Raw genomic sequence first — 24711 nt, 5'->3', positions numbered from 1 at the left:
GGAGCCAATGTTTACTTGGCAAGAGAGGGTAAAATCCTATTCATTGTGGAGAAGTGACCTTCGAATATAAGAGGAAGGAGGCTTCCTTTACTGTAAGAGAAAGGACCCTATCAGGTGCTTAGGAGTTTCGCTTTCTTCTCTGTCCACAAACAGTTAAATTACACTCTTACAGACCCAGCAGTAAATATTTAACATTTTTGTGGTACACACCTATTTGCCAATTTCAGGCACTGAATGAATCAATGCTATGTGTTTTCCATGTCCCCCTAAGTTGCCCAGCAACATTAGCAAAATGTGATTTAAAATATACATCGTTTATAAAAGTGGATTGTCAGTGTGTTTAGTAATTTAACTCTTACTAATCAGAAATGTTTTTCTTTCCCAACATAGATTATTAGAGGAATATTATCAAGGTAAAGAGTGTGGTCAAAGTGCTGACTATTCTGTCTTACTCCCTTTTCAAATTCCTGACTTTGGCTTAAAAAGAAGATAAGTAGGCCAGACGTGGTGGCTCAAGCCTGTAATCCCAGCACTTTGGGAGGCCGAGACGGGCGGATCACGAGGTCAGGAGATCGAGACCATCCTGGCTAACACGGTGAAACCCTGTCTCTACTAAAAAAAAAAAAAAAAAAATACAAAAAACTAGCTGCGCGTGGTGGCAGGCACCTGTAGTCCCAGCTACTCGGGAGGCTGAGGCAAGAGATGGCGTGAACCCGGGAGGTGGAGCTTGCAGTGAGCTGAGATCTGGCCACTGTACTCCAGCCTGGGCAACAGAGCGAGACTCCGTCTCAAAAAAAAAAAAAAAAGAAGATAAGTAATTATTGGTGTATCTCCATTTCCTAATGCTCCCTTGAAATAGTTTTCAATAATTTTATAATTGCCAAATCCAATGAAATTTCTTCATTCCTCATACAATTTAGTTTAAGGCAAAGTGGAATGAAGTGATAAACTCTACTAGAAATGACCACACTTTTTTCCTCATAGTAATACATTTCTGGGAAATTAGAAAGGAATTATGAAGCCATTTTCTATTGCTGTTTTGGCTTATTATCAGCATTACTATCATCATCATTGTTATCATCATCACCATTTTATGTAAAGCTAGTAGAAGGCTCCAATCTGTTTTACTATGAATAGAATACTGAAGTTAAAGGCTAAAATATATAGTCTATTTCCTCCTCCTAGGGTAAACATAACTTTGTAAATTTTGATATAAATATAATTCACATTTATTCATTCAATCATCCATTCATTACTGCATCTTTTGAACAAAAATGGATTAGGGGATTTCAAAGCACCTTTAATAGGCACTTTGGGTGATAAAGAAAAGAATCAGAAAACACATTTGCAATATGCAACTAGTAAAAATTAAAAGGCTTATGGGAAAACACATCAAACCTGAGACAGTATCTTATATTTCTTTATAGACACATGCAAGTTTCATGAACTGTAACTGTGAATTTCTTGTAAAGTCATTGATTGCATGAATTCCTCAGCCTGATATCATCAAAATTCTCCAGGGAAAACAAAAACAGAAGGTAGATGAGGGGTATTTTCTTCAGTGACACTAACATATGGACTGCTTTTCACTATATTGAAAGCAGGTAAAGAAGCTGACTTTATGGTTTCCTAAATGTAGGGTGCACTACAGGTTGAGAAAAACAACTCCATGATCATCATCATCATCACAATATTTTTGGCAAAACTTATAATGTCAAAAGTGTCTTTAGAATAAGAGCACATGTAAATAATTCTTAGGAAACTCTTACACAATTGGCAATTAATCTCCTGAATCACTGAGTGTTAAGATTCAGCAATGGGTATACATTTTCTTTCCCGTTTATTCTTTGGGTCTTTAATCTGTATTTTCAGTTCTTCTTCCTTACTTATTATCATCATTTGGCTATTTTATTTAGGATTAAGAAGATAAAAATATTGTTTATATGAAATTTCAGTAGGCAACATTTGAAGTGTTTGGAGCAAAGGCAATCAATTAAATAAACTGATAAAACATAAACCAGAAAATATTAAAGCCACTTTTGATAAATATTAAAAATTTACATTAGGAAATAAAAGTTAGTTTCAGCATATCAAATTACTTAGCTCCCAGAAAAGAAAAAAATTACTCTTTACCCTGACAACTTTTGAAAAAAGGAAGAGCGGAAAAAGCAAGATTTGCTAGCTACTGTGGTATTCTGACATTTGCCCTGCTCAGTACCAGTAATTCATAAGAGAAACTAAATCTGAGGAATTTTTCTTTTCTTAGCTTGACTCTGAGGCCGAAAGTAAAAAGAATAAGAAGAAATTGACAGGCCAAAGTAAAACCTAATTCTTGCTGTTCAATAGTTAGTCATTAGCTTTCTAAAATTATTTAATGGTTATAAGGGGGTTTACTTGATTAATCATAGAGAATATTGCCCTACCTTATAGATCTATTGATGCCAAAAAGTCATAGCACATACATTCAAAATATGTGCAAATATGCTCATTAAATGTTTATTAAATCAATGAGCAAATAAATGGCATGTGCAAAGGCATATATATATATATTTTTTTATTTTATTTATTTAGTTTTGAGACGGAGTCTTACTCTGTCACCCAGGCTGGAGTGCAATGGCACGATCTCGGCTCACTGCAAGCTCCGCCTCCTGGGTTCACACCATTCTCCTGCCTCAGCCTCCCCAGTAGCTGGGACAATAGGCGCCTGCCACAACGCCCAGCTAATTTTTTGTATTTTTTAGTAGAGACGGGGTTTCACCGTGTTAGCCAGGATGGTCTCGATCTCCTGACCTCGTGTTCCACCCGCCTTGGCCTCCCAAAGTGCTGGGATTACAGGTGTGAGCCACTGCACCCAGACTGCAAAGGTATATTTTTTAAAAATTAAAATACTTGATTACTCAGAAAATGTTTTTATTATTTTTAGAGTATTGTATTTTATTTCTCCTTAAAATATATTATTTAGAAATTACAAGGCAGAAAAAAATTCACATTTACTCATTTAAATACTACTAGAAATTAAACCAGAATTTAATCAAATTAATCTGCACTATAATTAATGATTTGTGCACCTCATGAAAACATAATGGAATCGGTATGAAATATGATTGTGATTTAAATCCTTCAGCAAATTACTAGGTACCATTGACTAATATCATCCATCAAAAGTAGTAAACATACATCTATAAAAGAAACATTATTTATATATCTTACATTTTTTCACTAGGCTCAATATTTTGGTGATTCCTCAGCACAGAATTTGTCATTTCTACTTCTTTAAATGGGATTCTTATGGTGGGAATACTGCTTGCCTTGCTGTCTTCTTTCTTCTGGCATACTAATATTTCCTGATGTCTTCTTTCCATATTTTCACATGTGAAGGAGTTGCTTAGTGGGGAGTGGCTGGAGACAGAGTCCATCCATTTCTCAGGATTATCTGGTGAGTCTGGATTATCTTCATGTGCACAAGAGTAGAAGACTCCATTTTGCAGAGTGTTGTCACTGTTTGTAGGGGCCAAATGATTTTTCTGGGCTTCTGATTCATCTTTCTTGGTGATATTTACATCCCCTCGTTCGTGTGCATGTCGGTATTCAGTACTAAGTATCATCAATTTTTTAAAATAGTGACAGAGATTTTCTGCAGTATCCAAAGTAAATACATCTCTGAACAAATAAACAATGAGAACATTTAATAAGAATAGTATCAGCAAATATTAAAACTTGTCCAAGTTTTGAAATTTTCACTGTATGGCCTCAAATGAATATTAAACTTCACTACAACATTCATTATAGATTATTTCTAGTTGTTTATATAAAAATGGATCTCATTTATAACAAAATTTGAAAACATTTGTTTAGTTAATTTAGATCCATCAGTCCAGACAACATGTCTGGAAGTTTTAGGACCATTTTTATTCTAGGTATTTTTGGTACAAATGAATGAGAAAAATTCATGCTTTTACTACCATAAACATGAGAAATCATGGTTGACTAAATTTGGAGAAGCTATTTATGAAATAAAGTTAAAAGTGCTTTCTACATTGACTTTTGCCATGCAAAATATTTGTACTGGACTTTTAAACAAAGAACTTACATTATGGGAAAATTTTTATTCCCATTTATCTCTGGAAAAATAATAATCCACTGCAAAGAGAATTCAAGTACTTTAAGACATAAATGGCTAAGATTCTCTTGAACAATTATTGGATTTCTAGCTGTTGAATTTTATAAGTTGTATAATTAGTCAAATTTTAATGTTGCCTGGATTTGAAGTTCTCAATAACAAATGTAAAGGACTTTTCACTTATATGAGTATTCTTGGCTACATTTTGTCTTCCTTTATTTTTATTTCATGTTTAAAAAATTTTGCTTATTTCTAACTTATATTTTCTGGCTATATTTAATATATTGCCATAAGCTGCCTTAATTTTTTTCTGAAAACAAAATACAGTATATAAAAAATAAAATGTTAATCACATCAAACAAAATGAAAGTTAAAATTTTTCCAAAAATGTAGACAATTTGATAGTTCCTATGTTCACAAAGGTAATTTTAGACATTAGCATAGGCTTGTCCAATATGTTTATATTTTGTATTTTATTCATTTCATTGGTTAATAATGCAAAAAAAGGTTTGATACTAGGATACGAAGAGTTTATGGTTACTTGTTGAACTCACCACCACTTATGCATTAAATATATAAAATATAGTCTATTTTACATATTATAAAACAGGAATTTTCTTTCTTCCTATAGTCTTTCCATTTTCAATGCTAAAATAAAACTTAAGTTGCAATGAAATAAATAGTCCAAAGGACTGCATTTAAAATCTCATATTGAAATTTGGATTTCAAGGGAATATCAAGAGTCACCTTTACATACAAAATTGTATATTACCACATATATATACAAGTAAATATTATTTTAGACTTGCATAAAGACAAATGTAAATAATCTTAGTGTTTGTTGCATTAAACACTACTTATAACAATTTAAATTATTTTTAATGATGTGAGATTTCTTTTTAATCTAAATAGACTGTTCAAAAATATTTAAACAGAAAGTGAACTTCTACATAGGGCAAGCACATATAAAAGTATCAATAACAATACTTTAAGAATATAATTTAGTAAGAAAATTTAGACATTTAGAAGTGCACGTTATTTTTCCAATTGCAATGGAGAGTCATTGTAAGTGAAACAATACAAAATGTTTTTTGTTTATAATTTACATTTTCTGACATAATGCAAATTTTAAAATACAGTTTTAGAACTATCAATTATAATGCATTCAGAATTTGAGGTGGGGAATAGGAAGTTTTCTTTCTTCAAAATTTGATTCTAATTACTGTCAACTTCTGTCATCTAAATAGGTGCAAGTGCTGACTGCTTTTCTCTACTGTGCTCCCATCATACCTTAGTACATAAGCATATGTATGGTATGTTAATGTATAATATAAATTACATGTGTTATAAAACTTACCTCACTCTATTCTAGGTGTTTACCCCGTTTTCTGTTATGCTAATTTGTGAATTATTTGGGGATAAATAGTCTTGCCTACAATAATTGTTGAATAAAATTATGACTGAATAATTGATGAAGTTTTGCCTCTTGTCTTGATGCTATCCACATGCTTTCATTTAGTTCATCTAATATTGTAGCATTTAAATATTGGAAGTTATGTTCAAAATACATATTAATATATTTCAAGAATAAAAACACGATGCCCAAAATTTTTTAAAGGTAGAATATCCCCAAAACACACTGTTTTAATCTTAAAAAGTATAATTGTGTTAATCAGAATACTTTAAAAATCATATTTATAAATTACATTATTGATTCTAAATACAACAATGGGAAGATCACAATCTTACCCTTTTCCAGTTATATAATTTTCAGTTAGCAAGTTGAATTCTCGAATCTGAGACTGACAAAGTGCCAGGAAACCTGCTGATTCCAGTTGATTGTGTTCTTCAGTGTGGCTTTCTGAATCAGAGTTTAGCATATTGCCATTAAGGATTCTCAGATCTGGCAACACTTTAAGTAGAGAATCCCTATTGAAAACAACAAAAAAGTTAATAATCCTGATCTTGATAAGGAGAGTATATATCTAAATAACCATATGCTGATCATTTAAATAATACAAGCATAGGATATATATCTCAGAAAATGTGACTGTAGGGAAAATGATAGAGTTAGATTCTGTTGTTGTTGTTGTTGTTGTTGTTACATTTCTTTAAAAAACCTGGTATCAGGTCATATACAAAGTAAGTTTTAGAGTTAGTTATTTAACCATTTTCTTCTAAAACACAAATGAAAGATTGAAACTTGGAAACTCAGCCTGGAATTTGGAGTGTAAAAAGATGCATTATGAAAAGAATAATAATATTAGATAAACTTTTAAACAGAAGATAACTATAATAATCTTAACAAAAGTTGTCTTTTATTTCAGAAATAGAGGTGTATTCTGACTGTTTCTCTTAGTAAAATATATGAGAGTAAGACTAAAACAAGAGAGGAAGGCTATTACCCTGTTAATCATGATCTGGAACATCTAAAATTATGTTTTCTCCTGAATCTTGCTAAGGATTATAAAGGTAAAAATCTTCAACGTATTTACAAAAGTATATATCAATTTTTGGTGGTGTGCACCTGTAGTCCCAGTTACTTAGGAGGTTGAGGCAAGAGAATCACCTGAACCAGGGACGTGGAGGTTGCAGTGATCCAAGATCGTGCCACTGCTCTCCAGCCTGGTGACAGAGCAAGGCTCCATCTCAAAAAACAAAAACAAACAAACAAACAAAAAACAAAAAGAAAAAAGAAAAACCCTAATGCTGTGAAAAAGCCAGGTCAAACAGCAAGAACTTTCCATCAAGCTCAGCCACTTAGAACTACTAGCTGAAACCATTCTCAAGGAGAGTGTAGGTCTCTTTTCACAAGGCTGCTGATAGTTACAGGGAAAAGTGAACTCCTTCAACAAAGTCAATACCTTAGTTAAAAACTAACAGTTCCTATGGGGAAACTATACAACTCTGATGAAAGATATCCAAGAGGAACTAAATAAATTAAGAGATATCCCAATGGGGAGTTCATGGATAGGAAGACTCAATATTGTCAAGATGTAAGTTCTTCCCATATTGATCTATAGATTAAACTCACTCCAAATCAAAATTATAGCAAGGTATTTTATGGATATCAACAAAGTGTTTCTAAAGTTTATATAGAGAGGCAAAAGATCCAAAATAGCTAACTCAATATTGAAGGAAAACAACAGTTAGAAGACTGACACTAACTGACTTCAAGACTTAATATGAAACTATAGTAATAAAGACAGTATGGTATTGGTGAAAGAACAGACAGATCAATGGAACAGAATAGAAAGTCCAGAAATAAACCCACGCAAATATAGCTAACTGATCTTTGGCAAAGGAGCAAAACCAGTACAATAGATCTAACAGTCTTCTCAAAAAATGGTGCTGGGACAACTCAAAATCCACATGAGTAAGCATGAAGCTAGACAGACTACGCACTTCACAAAATATTATCTCAGAAGGAATAAAAGACCTAAATGTAAAATATAGACTGTTAAAACTCCTAGAATATAATTTAGGAGAAAATTTAGATGACCTTTGGTATGAGGATGACTTTTAGATAAAATACAAAAGGTATGTCAGTGTGCAGGAAGGAGAGTTCAAAAATCACCAAAGGTATAACCAAGGAAAGAAAAAAATTCATTTGTTTTCATTAAAGTTAAAATTTTCTACTGTATGAAAGATAATCTCAAGAGAATGAGATGACAAGTTACAGACTGGGAGAAAACACTTCAAAAGATGTATTTGATTAAGAACTGTTATCCAATATATCAAAGAACAAAAAGTCAACAATCAGAAAATACATAAACTAATTTAAAAATAGGCAAGAAACCTCAACAGAAACTTTACTTAAGAAGATATACGGATGACAAGCCAGCATATAAGAAGATATTCAACATGATATTCTTTAGAAAATTGAAAATTAAAATAACAATGAGACAATGCGATACCACTACGTACCTATTAGAATGACCAAAATCCAGAAATACTGACAATACCAAATGCTGGTCAAGATATAGAGCAAGAGAAATTCACATTTGTTGCTGGTGGGAATGCAAAATGGAATAGTCACTTTGGAAGACAATTTGACAATTTCCTATAAAACTAAATTAAATCTCACCAAATGACCCAGCAATAACATTCCTTGGCATTTATTCAAATGAATTGAAAACTTATATTCACACAAAAATCTGTAAATAGATGTTTATAGCAGCTTTATTCACAATTGCCGAAACTTGGAAGCAACCAAGATGTCATTCAGTAGGTGAGTGGATAATAAATTGTGCTACAACTAGAAAATAGGATATTATTCAGTGCTGAAATGAAGTGAACTATGAAGCCATGAAAAGTTAAGTGCATATTATTAAGTGAAAGAAGTCAATATGAAAATTCTCACATATGATATTATTCCAATTTAATGACATTCTAGAAAAGGCAAAACTATTGAGACAGTAAGATCGCTAGTTGTCATGGGTTGGTGGGAGGCAGAGATGAATAGGCAAAGCACAGATTTTAGGGCAGTGAATCTAGAGTTTATCATACTACAACAGTGGATACATGTAATTATACGTTTGTCAAACTTATAGATTATGAAACACCAAGAGTGAACCCTAATGTAAACTATGGACATTGACAATGTCAATGTAGACTCATTAATGGTAACAAATATACCTCTCTGGTACAGAATGTTGACAGCAGGAAAGGTTGTGCATGTATGGGGATGCAGTATACGGGAACTCCGTACTTTCTACTCAGTTTTGCTGTTAAACTATGACCACTATAAAAATAAATTTTATTAATTTTAAAAAGGAAAGTAACAATTCCTAAATACCAATTGAAGAATGACAAGACGAGATTATTAAAAATGTTAACATTTAAGAAGCAAAACTTCAGGCAGATCTCCACCTAGATTGTATGGTCTCAGATGAAATATTCATTTATATAAACAGTTGTGAAATCTAATTTTAGCGTATGTATATATATTACAAAAGAATTGGCCTATGAAGGCAAAAATGCCTAGGGCCAACCAAAGTAATAATGTATCTCTGCATATAGTTATAATCTTGGTAGTCGTGGTAGTAATAGTAAATTAAAAAATAATCACAAGACATAGATAAATACATTTTCCTCTATAAAAGCAAAAAAAAAAAAAAAGAAAAGAAAAGAAAAGGAAAGAAAGAAAGATAAAAGAACAACATAGTTTTTCATGTACTGAGAACAGAAATAACTCCCAATCCCCACTCTGCTCCCTCCCCTGAAAGAAAACTGAAGCTTTTTTTCTTGTCAATATTTAAATAAGGGAAGAGAGAAATAAATTGGATTTGTTTCTTCAAGGTAATTATCAGATAATCTACAATATTATGAAGCAGATAAAAATCTTGATGCTTTGCTAATAAATAGTTTGATCAAGTTAAGAAAATATGAGTCCATATACTTTGAACTTTAGTGTTCACTCTAAACAAGTTCAAAGAGGAAATAATATGTACAACAAACCCCCATGACATGTGTTTACCTGTGTAACAAACCTTTACATCTGCTTCAAAACCTAAAATAAAAGTAAAAGAAAGAAAAAAAGAAAACTGCTGTCTTTGATTGTATGAAATAACCCTGCTGATAGGTTGGGGTAAGCTTTATTTTTTAAATATAGCCTTCTTTATGCACACTAAGGAATAAGAACCGGGCCAGGCACGGTGGCTCACGCCTGTAATCACAGCACTTTGGGAGATCGAGGAGGGTGGATCGAGACCATCCTGGCTAACACAGTGAAACCCCGTCTGTACTAAAAATACAAAAAATTAGCCGGGTGTGGTGGCGGGAGTCTGTAGTCCCAGCTACTCGGGAGGCTGAGGCAGGAGAATGGCCTGAACCCGGGGGGCGGAGCTTGCAGTGAGCTGAGATCGGGCCACTGCACTCCAGCCTCGGTGACAGAGCAAGACTCCGTCTCAAACAAACAACAACAAAAAAAGAATTTGCTAAGTACAATAAGAAATATTGTGGCACTGCCGCAGTTATATTACAATAATTTGTTCACTGGTTAACATTTCTACTGTTTTACATAAAGAGTATGACCGTGTCTTAGAACATTATTCCTGGAACTCTGAATTTAGAGAGTACATTTCAAATACATAGAGACACGGGGCTTCTATGCAGAATAATTAATGACAAAATGAAAAGCTATTTTAACACAATAATCTAATATAAATATTTGTTTTATCAGAAAAATGAACAGATAAATATATTTTACTATAAGCATATTTTATTTAATAAAACAAATATTTCATACTCCAAACAAAAACAATAAAAATAAATACATTCAAAGATAATATGGAAGTATAGGTTTGTTTCTAGTTGTTGCAACTGTTACTACATAGTAGTTGTTCAGATGGAAACTGATACCAGATCAGCAAGGAACAAAGTAATGATTTATATTTTGGTCATAGATACTGATATAAATATTACATACAATATTTCAGGTATGGGGAACGATTCTAGGGAATGTGGATCAAGAGAGGTTGAATTTTTACATTAGGAATACTTTAACGTTATGTTCATCACCTTTATATAAAAAGTTTCCTAATGATTTAGTATTTGGAATTCTTTTGAATGTAGATATTTAGTTTGCTTGGATATTTAAGACTATAACAATATCTTGAAATTTGTAATTTATATAATCAGTATCCATATTGGAGTTAGTGTTTTATTTTAAACATTTTCTTCATGTTATTTACTTATTAAAGAACAATCGTCAGCACTGCATAACAGAGCAGTGCATGGATTGGCCTCAAGTTCTAAATGCAGACTTATAAGAGTTTATGATGAATATATTAGAAAGTGCCATAACAAGTTGATGAATGTTGGAAATGAAGTATCAGAATACTGTGAGATCTCAACATTAGTTTTTCCAGCTGGGTGCCTCCTAATCAAGGGTAGAACCAATATTTCATTTGGTGAAAACTTCCTGGTGAATATTCCACCACTTAAGAAGCTCTATTAATCATGAGTGAATGAGAGAAATTCCCAAAGGAGATTTCAAACTGAGTCTATGGATTAAGTTTTAATCCATAAGTTTTAAAGAGACATCAGCATTGTTCCTGTTATCACTGGCTAGACATGAAAGTAAGAAGCCAATTGGGAAAATTTATAACTAATCCTTTTGTTGGTATCATGGGGTTATGCAAAGTTCATTGGAACAGACTGCTTAAAGTTTGATTTGTTCCTTTGATTAATAAATCCATATTTTATAGATTTCCAGATTTAAAACCCTTTAGATACATGAATTTCTCAAATTAAGTATAGGTCAACTGATGTAAATGAAATTTGACAACCTACATTCTAAAGGGGGAATTACTCTAGTCCAGAAAAGTTCATTTAAATATAGAAATTATAATAGCCAAATAATTTTCATATCTATAATATAAATAGTATGTATTTTCTTTCATTATTACTTATTACATATTTTCTTTAAAACTCTAAAGTACATAAAATTAACAAAAGCAGTAAAATGTGAATATTTATCTTTACAAATTTGTAATAAAATATGTCAATTTATTTTCCCACAAGTCAATAAAATAAGTGTGCATGCTTCATGCAAACAAAATGATAAAAAATACATTGAAAGATTATTTGAGACATTAATTTTGTTTCTGGTTGTTGAAACTGACAATGTGGCAGCTGTTTGGATGGAAAGTGACACCAGATCAGCAAGATAATTCATGTCATTTTTGCTGAACAACTAACAAAAAAATCATGGCCTTAAATGGACTGCTCTGAATAATGAGAATAGCTAATATTTTTTATTTGTCATCTAGGCTTGGCCCACATAGTTACTAGGAAAAAAAAAATCCACCTAAAAACAACCCATCAGATATTTTCATTATAAATAGTATTACCTGCCAAGCAGTGCCTTTTAGATGTAATTAAACTCTTGTTTTTGTATGAGAAATTTCACTTTAAGATCTAGCTCCTGAAAATGAGGATCCCAAACTTGGGGATTAGGAGTACTTTAAATCCAGTGTAAAAGAATTATAGCCCCAGAACTTGAGCCACTGCAGGTAAGTGGAAATATCGATTGTTTCTATTCCAGATGAGGGGATACTACACCTAGTGCACCAAAGGTCTAGAAACACATTTAGGTGGCCTTTCACTCACACACACACACACACACACACACACACACTTGAATAATTGAAGTTTCTGATACCCTTATGATTTGACATCAACAGTTGATATTTCCTGTAGTAATAGGTCCTAGAGTTCAGTTTCTCAGGAAACCTGGGGAATGTGATAAACACTATAGTAGTTTAGAAGTCTGAGTACTGTAGTTTCACAATTCCTGATACCGACAATTACTGTGAATTAGCAATAACACCAATTGTCAATTTATCAGGAATAACATTTCTAATCACTAATGTAAAATTAAATGAATTCAATAGAAAAACTTGGCGGAGGGGGGCAGAAACACGCAATTTTTCAAGCCTTTACATATTATAAAGCAATTAAATACTGTAATGTATTTATTCAACAAATATTTTTGGCTGTCTGTTACATATAAGGGACTGTGTTGGTACTGTGCAACCAGAAGCAAAAACAATAAACAAAATTTTTTCCATTAGGGATATAACATTTCAGATGGCTGTTTTAGATTATATCCTTTTAAAAATTAATGGATATAAATAAAACTTCTCAATTTAACAGATCTCAGTGAAATGCTACAACACAAACTTGAAATGGACAAACTAAGTGCAGTCTACACAATTCAGTACTGCAGATCAAGCTGTTAAACTCTCTGCATAAATGAATACACGTCCTTTAAAAAAATAAAGGAAATCTACTCCTCTGCACCCTCCAGAATTTGTTTCCAAGATACAAATGGTAATTCTGTCACCAACTATGTTTTCTTCCATTCTCTTTAGTTTGCAATTCTGTTCTTGTATTCAACAAAAATTAAGGAAACTGGTCTGAACATTTGTATTCAAGGTGCCGCAAATGTCTCCAGATTGAGAATTGACCATATGCATTCGAAGGGCACGTGGTGAAGACTAAAGTATTATTAGTAAGGAAAAGTGACTGATATCCTTTCCCCAATAAATGAAGAGAGATATTTATCTCTGAGTAAACAGAATGCCAACTTGCTAAAGCAAAAAGGCAAGAGGGAAGCCATAAGCTTATTATAACTTAGGTAAGAGGCAAGAAAAGCCATCCAGACATTCGGGAGGACAGGGATTTTGTGCCCTAAAGACAGCCTGTGAGATAGTAAGTTAAAAGATCTTATCTATAAGAGAATGAAAGGGGAAGAATATGTTCTCAATACATGAGACCAACTAACGTATTTTTAATTGCTTCCCTGAAATCACATCTGAATGAGTAAAATATTTGAAATTTCCCTAAAATAACCCATGCCTTTAGGCAGTGACCAATTTTATCTGGTAGAAATAAGAAGTGCCTGGGATATAAGAAGTGCCAGAAATATATCCAGAAAAAAAAATGTAAACTGCCATTTTTATAACTACAAAATCCCCAGTACCCAAAGAGATTATTTCAGAACATAAAATTCTTCTTGCTTTGTCTTTCAGAAGCAAAACTCTTAAAAAGCAAAAGAAAGACACGAGAAAAGAATAGCATATGTTTAGTATGAATAGGAAAACAATATATATTCAAAGTTAGAAATATTTCTTGGGGGGGGCGGAGCAAGATGGCCGAATAGGAACAACTCCAGTCTCCAACTCCCAGCGCGAGCGACACAGAAGACCGGTGATTTCTGCATTTTCAACTGAGGTACTGGGGTCATCTCACTAGGGAGTGCCGGACAATCGGTGCTGGTCAGCTGCTGCAGCTTGACCAGCGAGAGCTGAAGCAGGGCGAGGCATCGCCTCACCTGGAAGCGCAAGGGGGAAGGGGATCCGTTTTCCTAGCCAGGGGAACTGAGACACACAACACCTGGAAAATCGGGTAACTCCCACCCCAATACTGCGCTGTAAGCATACAGGCATTCCAGGAGAATATATCCCACACCTGGCCGGGAGGGTCCCACGCCCACGAAGCCTCCCTCACTGCTAACACAGCAGTCTGCCGCGATCTATCCGCAAGGCAGCAGCGAGGCTGGGGGAGGGGCGCCCGCCATTGCTGAGGCTTAAGTAGGTAAACAAAGCCGCTGGGAAGCTCGAACTGGGTGGAGCTCACAGCAGCTCAAGGAAGCCTGCCTGTCTCTGTAGTCTCCACCTCTGGGGACAGCGCACAGCTGAAGACCAACAGGGGAAGTAGCGGGAGCCGGTGCAGACGCGAACGACTCTGTCTGACAGCTTTGGGGAGAGCCGCGGATCTCCCAACGCGGAGGTTGAGATCTGAGAACGGACAGACTGCCTGCTCAGGTGTGTCCCTGACCCCTGAGTAGCCTAGCTGGGAGAAATCCCCCACTAGGGGCAGTCTGACACCCCACACCTCACAGGGTGGAGTACACCCCTGAGAGGACACTTCCAAAGGAAGAATCAGACAGGTACACTCGCTGTTCAGCAATATTCTATCTTCGGCAACCTCTGCTGCTGATACCCAGGCAAACAGGGTCTGGAGTGGACCTCAAGCAATCTCCAACAGACCAACAGAGAGTCCTTCTGACTGTCAGAAGGAAAACTATCAAACAGGAAGGACACCTATACCAAAACCCCATCAGTTCGTCACCACCATCAAAGACCAGAGACAGATAAAACCACAAAGATGGGGAAGAAGCAGGGCAGAAAAGCTGGAAATTCAAAAAATAAGAGCGCATCTCCCCCTGCAAAGGAGCGCAGCCCATCACCAGCAACGGATCAAAGCTGGTCAGAGAATGACTTGGACGAGAGGAGAGAAGAAGGCTTCAGTCCATCAAACTTATCAGAGCTAAAGGAGGAATTACGTACCCAGCGCAAAGAAACTAAAAATCTTGAAAAAAGAGTGGAAGAATTGACAGCTAGACTCATTAATGCAGAGAAGATCATAAACGAAATGACAGAGATGAAAACCATGACACGAGAAATACGTGACAAATGCACAAGCTTCAGTAACCGACTCGATCAACTGGAAGAAAGAGTATCAGCGATTGAAGATCAAATGAATGAAATGAAGCGAGAAGAGAAACCAAAAGAAAAAAGAAGAAAAAGAAATGAGCAAAGCCTGCAAGAAGTATGGGATTACGTAAAAAGACCAAATCTACGTCTGATTGGGGTGCCTGAAAGTGAGGGGGAAAATGGAACCAAGTTGGAAAACACTCTTCAGGATATCATCCAGGAGAACTTCCCCAACCTAGTAGGGCAGGCCAACATTCAAATTCAGGAAATACAGAGAACGCCACAAAGATACTCCTCGAGAAGAGCAACTCCAAGACACATAATTGCCAGATTCACCAAAGTTGAAATGAAGGAAAAAATCTTAAGGGCAGCCAGAGAGAAAGGTCGGGTCACCCACAAAGGGAAGCCCATCAGACTAACAGCAGATCTCTCGGCAGAAACTCTACAAGCCAGAAGAGAGTGGGGGCCAATATTCAACATTCTTAAAGAAAAGAATTTTCAACCCAGAATTTCATATCCAGCCAAACTAAGTTTCATAAGTGAAGGAGAAATAAAATCCTTTACAGATAAGCAAATGCTTAGAGATTTTGTCACCACCAGGCCTGCCTTACAGGAGACCCTGAAGGAAGCCCTAAACATGGAAAGGAACAACCGGTACCAGCCATCGCAAAAACTTGGCAAAATGTAAAGACCATCGAGGCTAGGAAGAAACTGCATCAACTAACGAGCAAAATCACCAGTTAATATCATAATGGCAGGATCAAGTTCACACATAACAATATTAACCTTAAATGTTAATGGACTAAATGCTCCAATTAAAAGACACAGACTGGCAAACTGGATAAAGAGTCAAGACCCATCAGTCTGCTGTATTCAGGAGACCCATCTCACATGCAGAGACATACATAGGCTCAAAATAAAGGGATGGAGGAAGATCTACCAAGCAAATGGAGAACAAAAAAAAGCAGGGGTTGCAATCCTAGTCTCTGATAAAACAGACTTTAAACCATCAAAGATCAAAAGAGACAAAGAAGGCCATTACATAATGGTAAAGGGATCAATTCAACAGGAAGAGCTAACTCTCCTAAATATATATGCACCCAATACAGGAGCACCCAGATTCATAAAGCAAGTCCTTAGAGACTTACAAAGAGACTTAGACTCCCATACAATAATAATGGGGGACTTCAACACTCCGCTGTCAACATTAGACAGATCAACGAGACAGAAAGTTAACAAGGATATCCAGGAATTGAACTCATCTCTGCACCAAGCGGACCTAATAGACATCTATAGAACTCTCCACCCCAAATCAACAGAATATACATTCTTCTCAGCACCACATCGCACTTATTCCAAAATTGACCACATAATTGGAAGTAAAGCACTCCTCAGCAAATGTAAAAGAACAGAAATTATAACAAACTGTCTCTCAGACCACAGTGCAATCAAACTAGAACTCAGGACTAAGAAACTCAATCAAAACCGCTCAACTACATGGAAACTGAACAACCTGCTCCTGAATGACTACTGGGTACATAACGAAATGAAAGCGGAAATAAATATGTTCTTTGAAACCAATGAGAACAAAGATACAACATACCAGAATCTCTGGGACACATTTAAAGCAGTGTGTAGAGGGAAATTTATAGCACTAAATGCCCACAAGAGAAAGCAGGAAAGATCTAAAATTGACACTCTAACATCACAATTAAAAGAACTAGAGAGGCAAGAGCAATCACATTCAAAAGCTAGCAGAAGGCAAGAAATAACTAAGATCAGAGCAGAACTGAAGGAGATAGAGACACAAAAAACCCTCCAAAAAATCAATGAATCCAGGAGTTGGTTTTTTGAAAAGATCAACAAAATTGACAGACCGCTAGCAAGGCTAATAAAGAAAAAAAGAGAGAGGAATCAAATAGATGCAATAAAAAATGATAAAGGGGATATCACCACTGACCCCACAGAAATACAAACTACCATCAGAGAATACTATAAACGCCTCTACGCAAATCAACTAGAAAATCTAGAAGAAATGGATAATTTCCTGGACACTTACACTCTCCCAAGGCTAAACCAGGAAGAAGTTGAATCCCTGAATAGACCAATAGCAGGCTCTGAAATTGAGGCAACAATTAATAGCCTACCCACCAAAAAAAGTCCAGGACCAGATGGATTCACAGCTGAATTCTACCAGAGGTACAAGGAGGAGCTGGTACCATTCCTTCTGAAACTATTCCAATCAATAGAAAAAGAGGGAATCCTCCCTAACTCATTTTATGAGGCCAACATCATCCTGATACCAAAGCCTGGCAGAGACACAACAAAAAAAGAGAATTTTAGACCAATATCCCTGATGAACATTGATGCAAAAATCCTCAATAAAATACTGGCAAACCGGATTCAGCAGCACATCAAAAAGCTTATCCACCATGATCAAGTGGGCTTCATCCCTGGGATGCAAGGCTGGTTCAACATTCGCAAATCAATAAACGTAATCCAGCATATAAACAGAACCAAAGACAAGAACCACATGATTGTCTCAATAGATGCAGAAAAGGCTTTTGACAAAATTCAACAGCCCTTCATGCTAAAAACGCTCAATAAATTCGGTATTGATGGAACGTACCTCAAAATAATAAGAGCTATTTATGACAAACCCACAGCTAATATCATACTGAATGGGCAAAAACTGGAAAAATTCCCTTTGAAAACTGGCACAAGACAGGGATGCCCTCTCTCACCACTCCTATTCAACATAGTGTTGGAAGTTCTGGCTAGGGCAATCAGGCAAGAGAAAGAAATCAAGGGTATCCAGTTAGGAAAAGAAGAAGTCAAATTGTCCCTGTTTGCAGATGACATGATTGTATATTTAGAAAACCCCATCGTCTCAGCCCAAAATCTCCTTAAGCTGATAAGCAACTTCAGCAAAGTCTCAGGATACAAAATTAATGTGCAAAAATCACAAGCATTCTTATACACCAGCAACAGACAAGCAGAGAGCCAAATCAGGAATGAACTTCCATTCACAATTGCTTCAAAGAGAATAAAATACCTAGGAATCCAGCTTACAAGGGATGTAAAGGACCTCTTCAAGGAGAACTACAAACCACTGCTCAGTGAAATCAAAGAGGACACAAACAAATGGAAGAACATACCATGCTCATGGATAGGAAGAATCAATATCGTGAAAATGGCCATACTCCCCAAGGTTATTTATAGATTCAATGCCATCCCCATCAAGCTACCAATGACTTTCTTCACAGAATTGGAAAAAACTGCTTTAAAGTTCATATGGAACCAAAAAAGAGCCCGCATTGCCAAGACAATCCTAAGTCAAAAGGACAAAGCTGGAGGCGTCACGCTACCTGACTTCAAACTATACTACAAGGCTACAGTCACCAAAACAGCATGGTACTGGTACCAAAACAGAGATATAGACCAATGGAACAGAACAGAGTCCTCAGAAATAATACCGCACATCTACAGCCATCTGATCTTTGACAAACCTGAGAGAAACAAGAAATGGGGAAAGGATTCCCTATTTAATAAATGGTGCTGGGAAAATTGGCTAGCCATAAGTAGAAAGCTGAAACTGGATCCTTTCCTTACCCCTTATACGAAGATTAATTCAAGATGGATTAGAGACTTAAATGTTAGACCTAATACCATAAAAACCCTAGAAGAAAATCTAGGTAGTACCATTCAGGACATAGGCATGGGCAAGGACTTCATGTCTAAAACACCAAAAGCAACGGCAGCAAAAGCCATAATTGACAAATGGGATCTAATTAAACTAAAGAGCTTTTGCACAGCAAAAGAAACTACCATCAGAGTGAACAGGCAACCTACAGAATGGGAGAAAATTTTTGCAACCTACTCATCTGACAAAGGGCTAATATCCAGAATCTACAAAGAACTCAAACAAATATACGAGAAAAAAACAAACAACCCCATCAAAAAGTGGGGAAAGGATATGAACAGACATTTCTCAAAAGAAGATATTCATACAGCCAACAGACACATGAAAAAATGCTCATCATCACTGGCCATCAGAGAAATGCAAATCAAAACCACAATGAGATACCATCTCACACCAGTTAGAATGGCAATCATTAAGAAGTCAGGAAACAACAGGTGTTGGAGAGGATGTGGAGAAATAGGAACACTTTTACACTGTTGGTGGGATTGTAAACTAGTTCAACCATTATGGAAAAGAGTATGGCAATTCCTCAAGGATCTAGAACTAGATGTACCATATGACCCAGCCATCCCACTACTGGGTATATACCCAAAGGATTATAAATTAGTCTACTACAAAGACACATGTACACGTATGTTTATTGCGGCACTATTCACAATAGCAAAGACTTGGAATCAACCCAAATGTCCATCTGTGACAGACTGGATTAAGAAAATGTGGCACATATACACCATGGAATACTATGCAGCCATAAAAAAGGATGAGTTTGCGTCCTTTGTAGGGACATGGATGCAGCTGGAAACCATCATTCTTAGCAAACTATCACAAGAAGAGAAAACCAAACACCGCATGTTCTCACTCATAGGTGGGAACTGAACAATGAGATCACTTGGACTCGGGAAGGGGAACATCACACACTGGGGTCTATCATGGGGAGGGGGGAGGGGGGAGGAGGGAGGGATTGCATTGGGGAGTTATACATGATATAAATGATGAATTGATGGGTGCTGACGAGTTGATGGGTGCAGCACACCAACATGGCATAAGTATACATATGTAACAAACCTGCACGTTATGCACATGTACCCTAGAACTTAAAGTATAATAAAAAAAAAAAAATAAAAAAAAAAAAAAAAAAAAAAAAAAAAGAAATATTTCTTATGCTATTAATATAAAAAGTACAGAAATAGCCTATTTATACATTAACTTTAATATTAATAGAAAATATTAATATTGATTTTTAAAACTATGGGTAAATACAATAATGGAAATAATATCAAGGGCATAAACCCTATAAAAATCATTTTAAGAAAAAACAGATCCAAACCTAAGAAGATGTAGCCTAGCTATTCAGGAGATGATAAACTATACAAGATTGAATAATGTCCTATCCGAGGATATAATAAAATGAACAATATTTATTTAATCTTTCCATCTCTGGAAAATTTTATACTTTAGATGTTTTTAGAAATCTTTTTTTACATATTTTGTCATTTTTTAGAAAACTATGCATGTAAACACATTGTATCTAATGTACGCTAATTAATCTCTGCACCTCAATTTTTATATATTAACAAAATGAAAGAATTGAATGTGTGTGTATATATACCTATATATATGTGTGTGTGTGTGTGTCTAATACCATATACATATATATGGTACATATGTCCCCTTCCAGCTCTATTCTGGAAGAATCTGTACAATAATTTGCCATGACTATATTTTAGTCCTCTATAATCCCTGGACTCTAATAAATTTGGTCACTTGTTTCCTAATCTCTTATCAGTTTGCTGATGAAAAAAGTCTTCCCAAAATGCTTATTTCTGGTAGAAGTACAAAATGTCTCAAACAATGCCAGAAATACATTCAGAACTAAACATGTAATCTACCATTTTTATAACTACACATATACTCAAATTTTCTCTATTGCTCACTAAAAACAATAGCTAACATTTTCTTAGTGTGCCAGGTGGGAGGCACTCTATATTTTATGTATGTGTTACATACATAAAATGCTTTCAAGTGGTAGCATATTTAGCCTTCACACAGACTGTTAGTGTTGGCTGATATTCTTGTTCTTTACCTTTTCTAGCCTCTCGTGCAGCAGGTTTGGTGATATGACTTAGTTACATGAATGGAACTAATCAACGGAATGGAATACGAGTGAAGTGATGACTGCCACCTCTGAAAGCAGAGTAGTTATATGTCATTTGTACCTTCCCTATGGTCCCTTTCCCTCTCTCCTACCACAATCCACTAGCTTACAAAAGCCAAGTGACAGTGAAGTCACATGAAACAGGTCTACAAAATGGAAGTAGCCTGAGTTTCTGACTCTGCCTACATTACACAGGCTGAACCCACATCAAATGTAATGTAAACAAGAAATAATCTAGTATTGAACCACAAAGATTTCTGGGTTATTTTTTATGAAGCCTAACCTATATTACTCTATGAAATAAGTACTATTCAAATCATAAGGTATCTAGGATTTTGTAAATACCTCTCTAAAATGAGAATGACAATTACAGAACCCAACTTATAGGGCTGCTGTGAAATGAAGTAACATATAGAGAGAGTACTCTGACCACTATAAATACTTGATTTCTCATCTCCTTCCAATGGTATTTCCCAGTATACCCATTTTACATCTGAATAGACTAGCTTCATGACCTTCCTTACTTTTCTTGGATATTCCTCCAGAATTGCTTTTATTATTTCTTTTTTTTTCTTTTTTTCTTTTTTTCTTTTTTTTCTTGTGGATGCCTTTTATTATACTTGGAAAGTTCTAATTTTTTTTTTTTATTATTATACTTTAAGTTCTAGGGTACATGTACATAACGTGCAGGTTTGTTACATATGTATACTTGTGCCATGTTGGTGTGCTGCACCCATCAACTCGTCAGCACCCATCAATTCATCATTTTTATCAGGTATAACTCCCAATGCAATCCCTCCCCCCTCCCCCCTCCCCACGATAGGCCCCAGTGTGTGATGTTCCCCTTCCCGAGTCCAAGTGATCTCATTGTTCAGTTCCCACCTATGAGTGAGAACACCTGGTGTTTGGTTTTCTGTTCTTGTGATAGTTTGCTAAGAATGATGGTTTCCAGGGGCATCCATGTCCCTACAAAGGACGCAAACTCATCCTTTTTTATGGCTGCATAGTATTCCATGGTGTATATGTGCCACATTTTCTTAATCCAGTCTGTCACAGATGGACATTTGGGTTGATTCCAAGTCTTTGCTATTGTGAATAGTGCCGCAATAAACATACGTGTGCATGTGTCTTTATAGCAGCATGATTTCTAATCCTTTGGGTATATACCCAGTAGTGGGATGGCTGGGTCATATGGTACATCTAGTTCTAGATCCTTGAGGAATTGCCATACTGTTTTCCATAATGGTTGAACTAGTTTACAATCCCACCAACAGTGTAAAAGTGATCCTATTTCTCCACATCCTCTCCAACACCTGCTGTTTCCTGACTTTTTAATGATTGCCATTCTAACTGGTGTGAGATGGTATCTCATTGTGGTTTTGATTTGCATTTCTCTGATGGAGAGTGATGATGAGCATTTTTTCATGTGTCTGTTGGCTGTATGAATGTCTTCTTTTGAGAAATGTCTCAACTATAAAATGGGATGCTGTGTTACATACATAATCCTTGCCCACTTTTTGATGGGGTTGTTTGTTTTTTTCTTGTATATTTGTTTGAGTTCTTTGTAGATTCTGGATATTAGCCCACATGATTATCTCAATAGATGCAGAAAAGGCTTTTGACAAAATTCAACAGCCCTTCATGCTAAAAACGCTCAATAAATTCGGTATTGATGGAACATACCTCAAAATAATAAGAGCTATTTATGACAAACCCACAGCTAATATCATACTGAATGGGCAAAAACTGGAAAAATTCCCTTTGAAAACTGGCACAAGACAGGGATGCCCTCTCTCACCACTCCTATTCAACATAGTCTTGGAAGTTCTGGCTAGGGCAATCAGGCAACAGAAAGAAATCAAGGGTATTCAGTTAGGAAAAGAAGAAGTCCAATTGTCCCTGTTTGCAGATGACATGATTGTATATTTAGAAAACCCCATCGTCTCAGCCCAAAATCTCCTTAAGCTGATAAGCAACTTCAGCAAAGTCTCAGGATACAAAATTAATGTGCAAAAATCACAAGCATTCTTATACACCAGTAACAGACAAACAGAGAGCCAAATCATGAATGAACTTCCATTCACAATTGCTTCAAAGAGAATAAAATACCTAGGAATCCAACTTACAAGGGATGTAAAGAACCTCTTCAAGAAGAACTACAAACCAATGCTCAGTGAAATCAAAGAGGACACAAACAAATGGAAGAACATACCATGCTCATGGATAGGAAGAATCAATATCATGAAAATGGCCATACTGCCCAAGGTTATTTATAGATTCAATGCCATCCCCATCAAGCTACCAATGAGTTTCTTCACAGAATTGGAAAAAACTGCTTTAAAGTTCATATGGAACCAAAAAAGAGCCCGCATTGCCAAGACAATCCTAAGTCAAAAGGACAAAGCTGGAGGCGTCACGCTACCTGACTTCAAACTATACTACAAGGCTACAGTCACCAAAACAGCATGGTACTGGTACCAAAACAGAGATATAGACCAATGGAACAGAACAGAGTCCTCAGAAATAATACCACACATCTACAGCCATCTGATCTTTGACAAACCTGAGAGAAACAAGAAATGGGGAAAGGATTCCCTATTGAATAAATGGTGCTGGGAAAATTGGCTAGCCATAAGTAGAACGCTGAAACTGGATCCTTTCCTTACTCCTTATACGAAGATTAATTCAAGATGGATTAGAGACTTAAATGTTAGACCTAATACCATAAAAACCCTAGAAGAAAACCTAGGTAGTACCACTCAGGACATAGGCATGGGCAAGGACTTCATGTCTAAAACACCAAAAGCAACGGCAGCAAAAGCCAAAATTGACAAATGGGATCTAATTAAACTAAAGAGCTTCTGTACAGCAAAAGAAACTACCATCACAGTGAACAGGCAACTTACAGAATGGGAGAAAATTTTTGCAATCTACTCATCTGACAAAGGGCTAATATCCAGAATCTACAAAGAACTCAAACAAATATTATTTCTTTATGATTTTAAATCATAGCAAACTTTTGAGGTTTAACTAAAAGTGTGCCCCTTTAGCCAAGGCCATTTCTCCTTGTTACACTAAACTGAGATGATTTTTCTAAACTTCTAAAGCCTATGTTTGCCTACAATAATCATTTGACACTAGTGTTTTATTAGATACAAAAACTCTAAGAGTTATGAGTGTAGATTTTGCAGCCAGACTGCACGGGTTAGATTTCCTGGCTCCTCTACTTGATAGCTATGTAACCTTAGTCAAGTTATTTAGCCTTTATGGGACTCAGTTTCCTCAAATATAAAATGGGATGCTGTGTTACATACATAATTGATTAGGCATATTGTGTAGATTAAATGAGAACAGTGTTGAGCAGAGAGTGAATGCTGTATTAGTGGTTTTGATCATTATTATTTTCCATGGTTATCAATTCTGTGCCTACATTTTATCTCCCTAACATGATTAGAAAAATGTCTTGAAATTATGGGTTAGGGCCGGGCCCGGTGGCTCACGCCTATAATCCCAGCACTTTGGGAGGCCGAGGTGGGCGGATCACGAGGTCAGGAGATAGAGACCATCCTGGCTAAAACAGTGAAATCCCATCTCTACTAAAAATACAAAAAAATTACCCGGGCGTAGCGGCGGGCGCCTGTAGTCCCAGCTACTCGGGAGGCTGAGGCAGGATAATGGCGTGAACCCGGGAGGCGGAGCTTGCAGTGAGCCGAGATCGCGCCACTGC

At 35.9% G+C, this 24711-nt stretch overlaps 1 protein-coding gene across 1 annotated transcript in view; it reads right to left on the bottom strand.

Annotated features, from left to right (window-relative positions):
- The window catches only part of LOC104655968 (leucine-rich repeat and IQ domain-containing protein 1), a 268433-nt gene that overhangs the window by 117657 nt on the left and 126065 nt on the right, over positions 1-24711 (bottom strand). Inside the window, exons 4-5 of the mRNA XM_030939711.1 lie at positions 5870-6049; positions 3211-3660 (exon numbers count right to left, since the gene is read on the bottom strand). Of these exons, the coding sequence (XP_030795571.1) occupies positions 3211-3660; positions 5870-6049 (630 nt within the window). The remainder of the gene's footprint in view (positions 1-3210; positions 3661-5869; positions 6050-24711) is intronic.

Source organism: Rhinopithecus roxellana, chromosome 10, assembly GCF_007565055.1.
Source record: "Rhinopithecus roxellana isolate Shanxi Qingling chromosome 10, ASM756505v1, whole genome shotgun sequence".
Taxonomy (NCBI): domain Eukaryota; kingdom Metazoa; phylum Chordata; class Mammalia; order Primates; family Cercopithecidae; genus Rhinopithecus; species Rhinopithecus roxellana.
The sequence above is the reverse complement of the archived record's forward strand: the minus strand, read 5'-3'. Positions and strand labels throughout refer to the sequence as shown.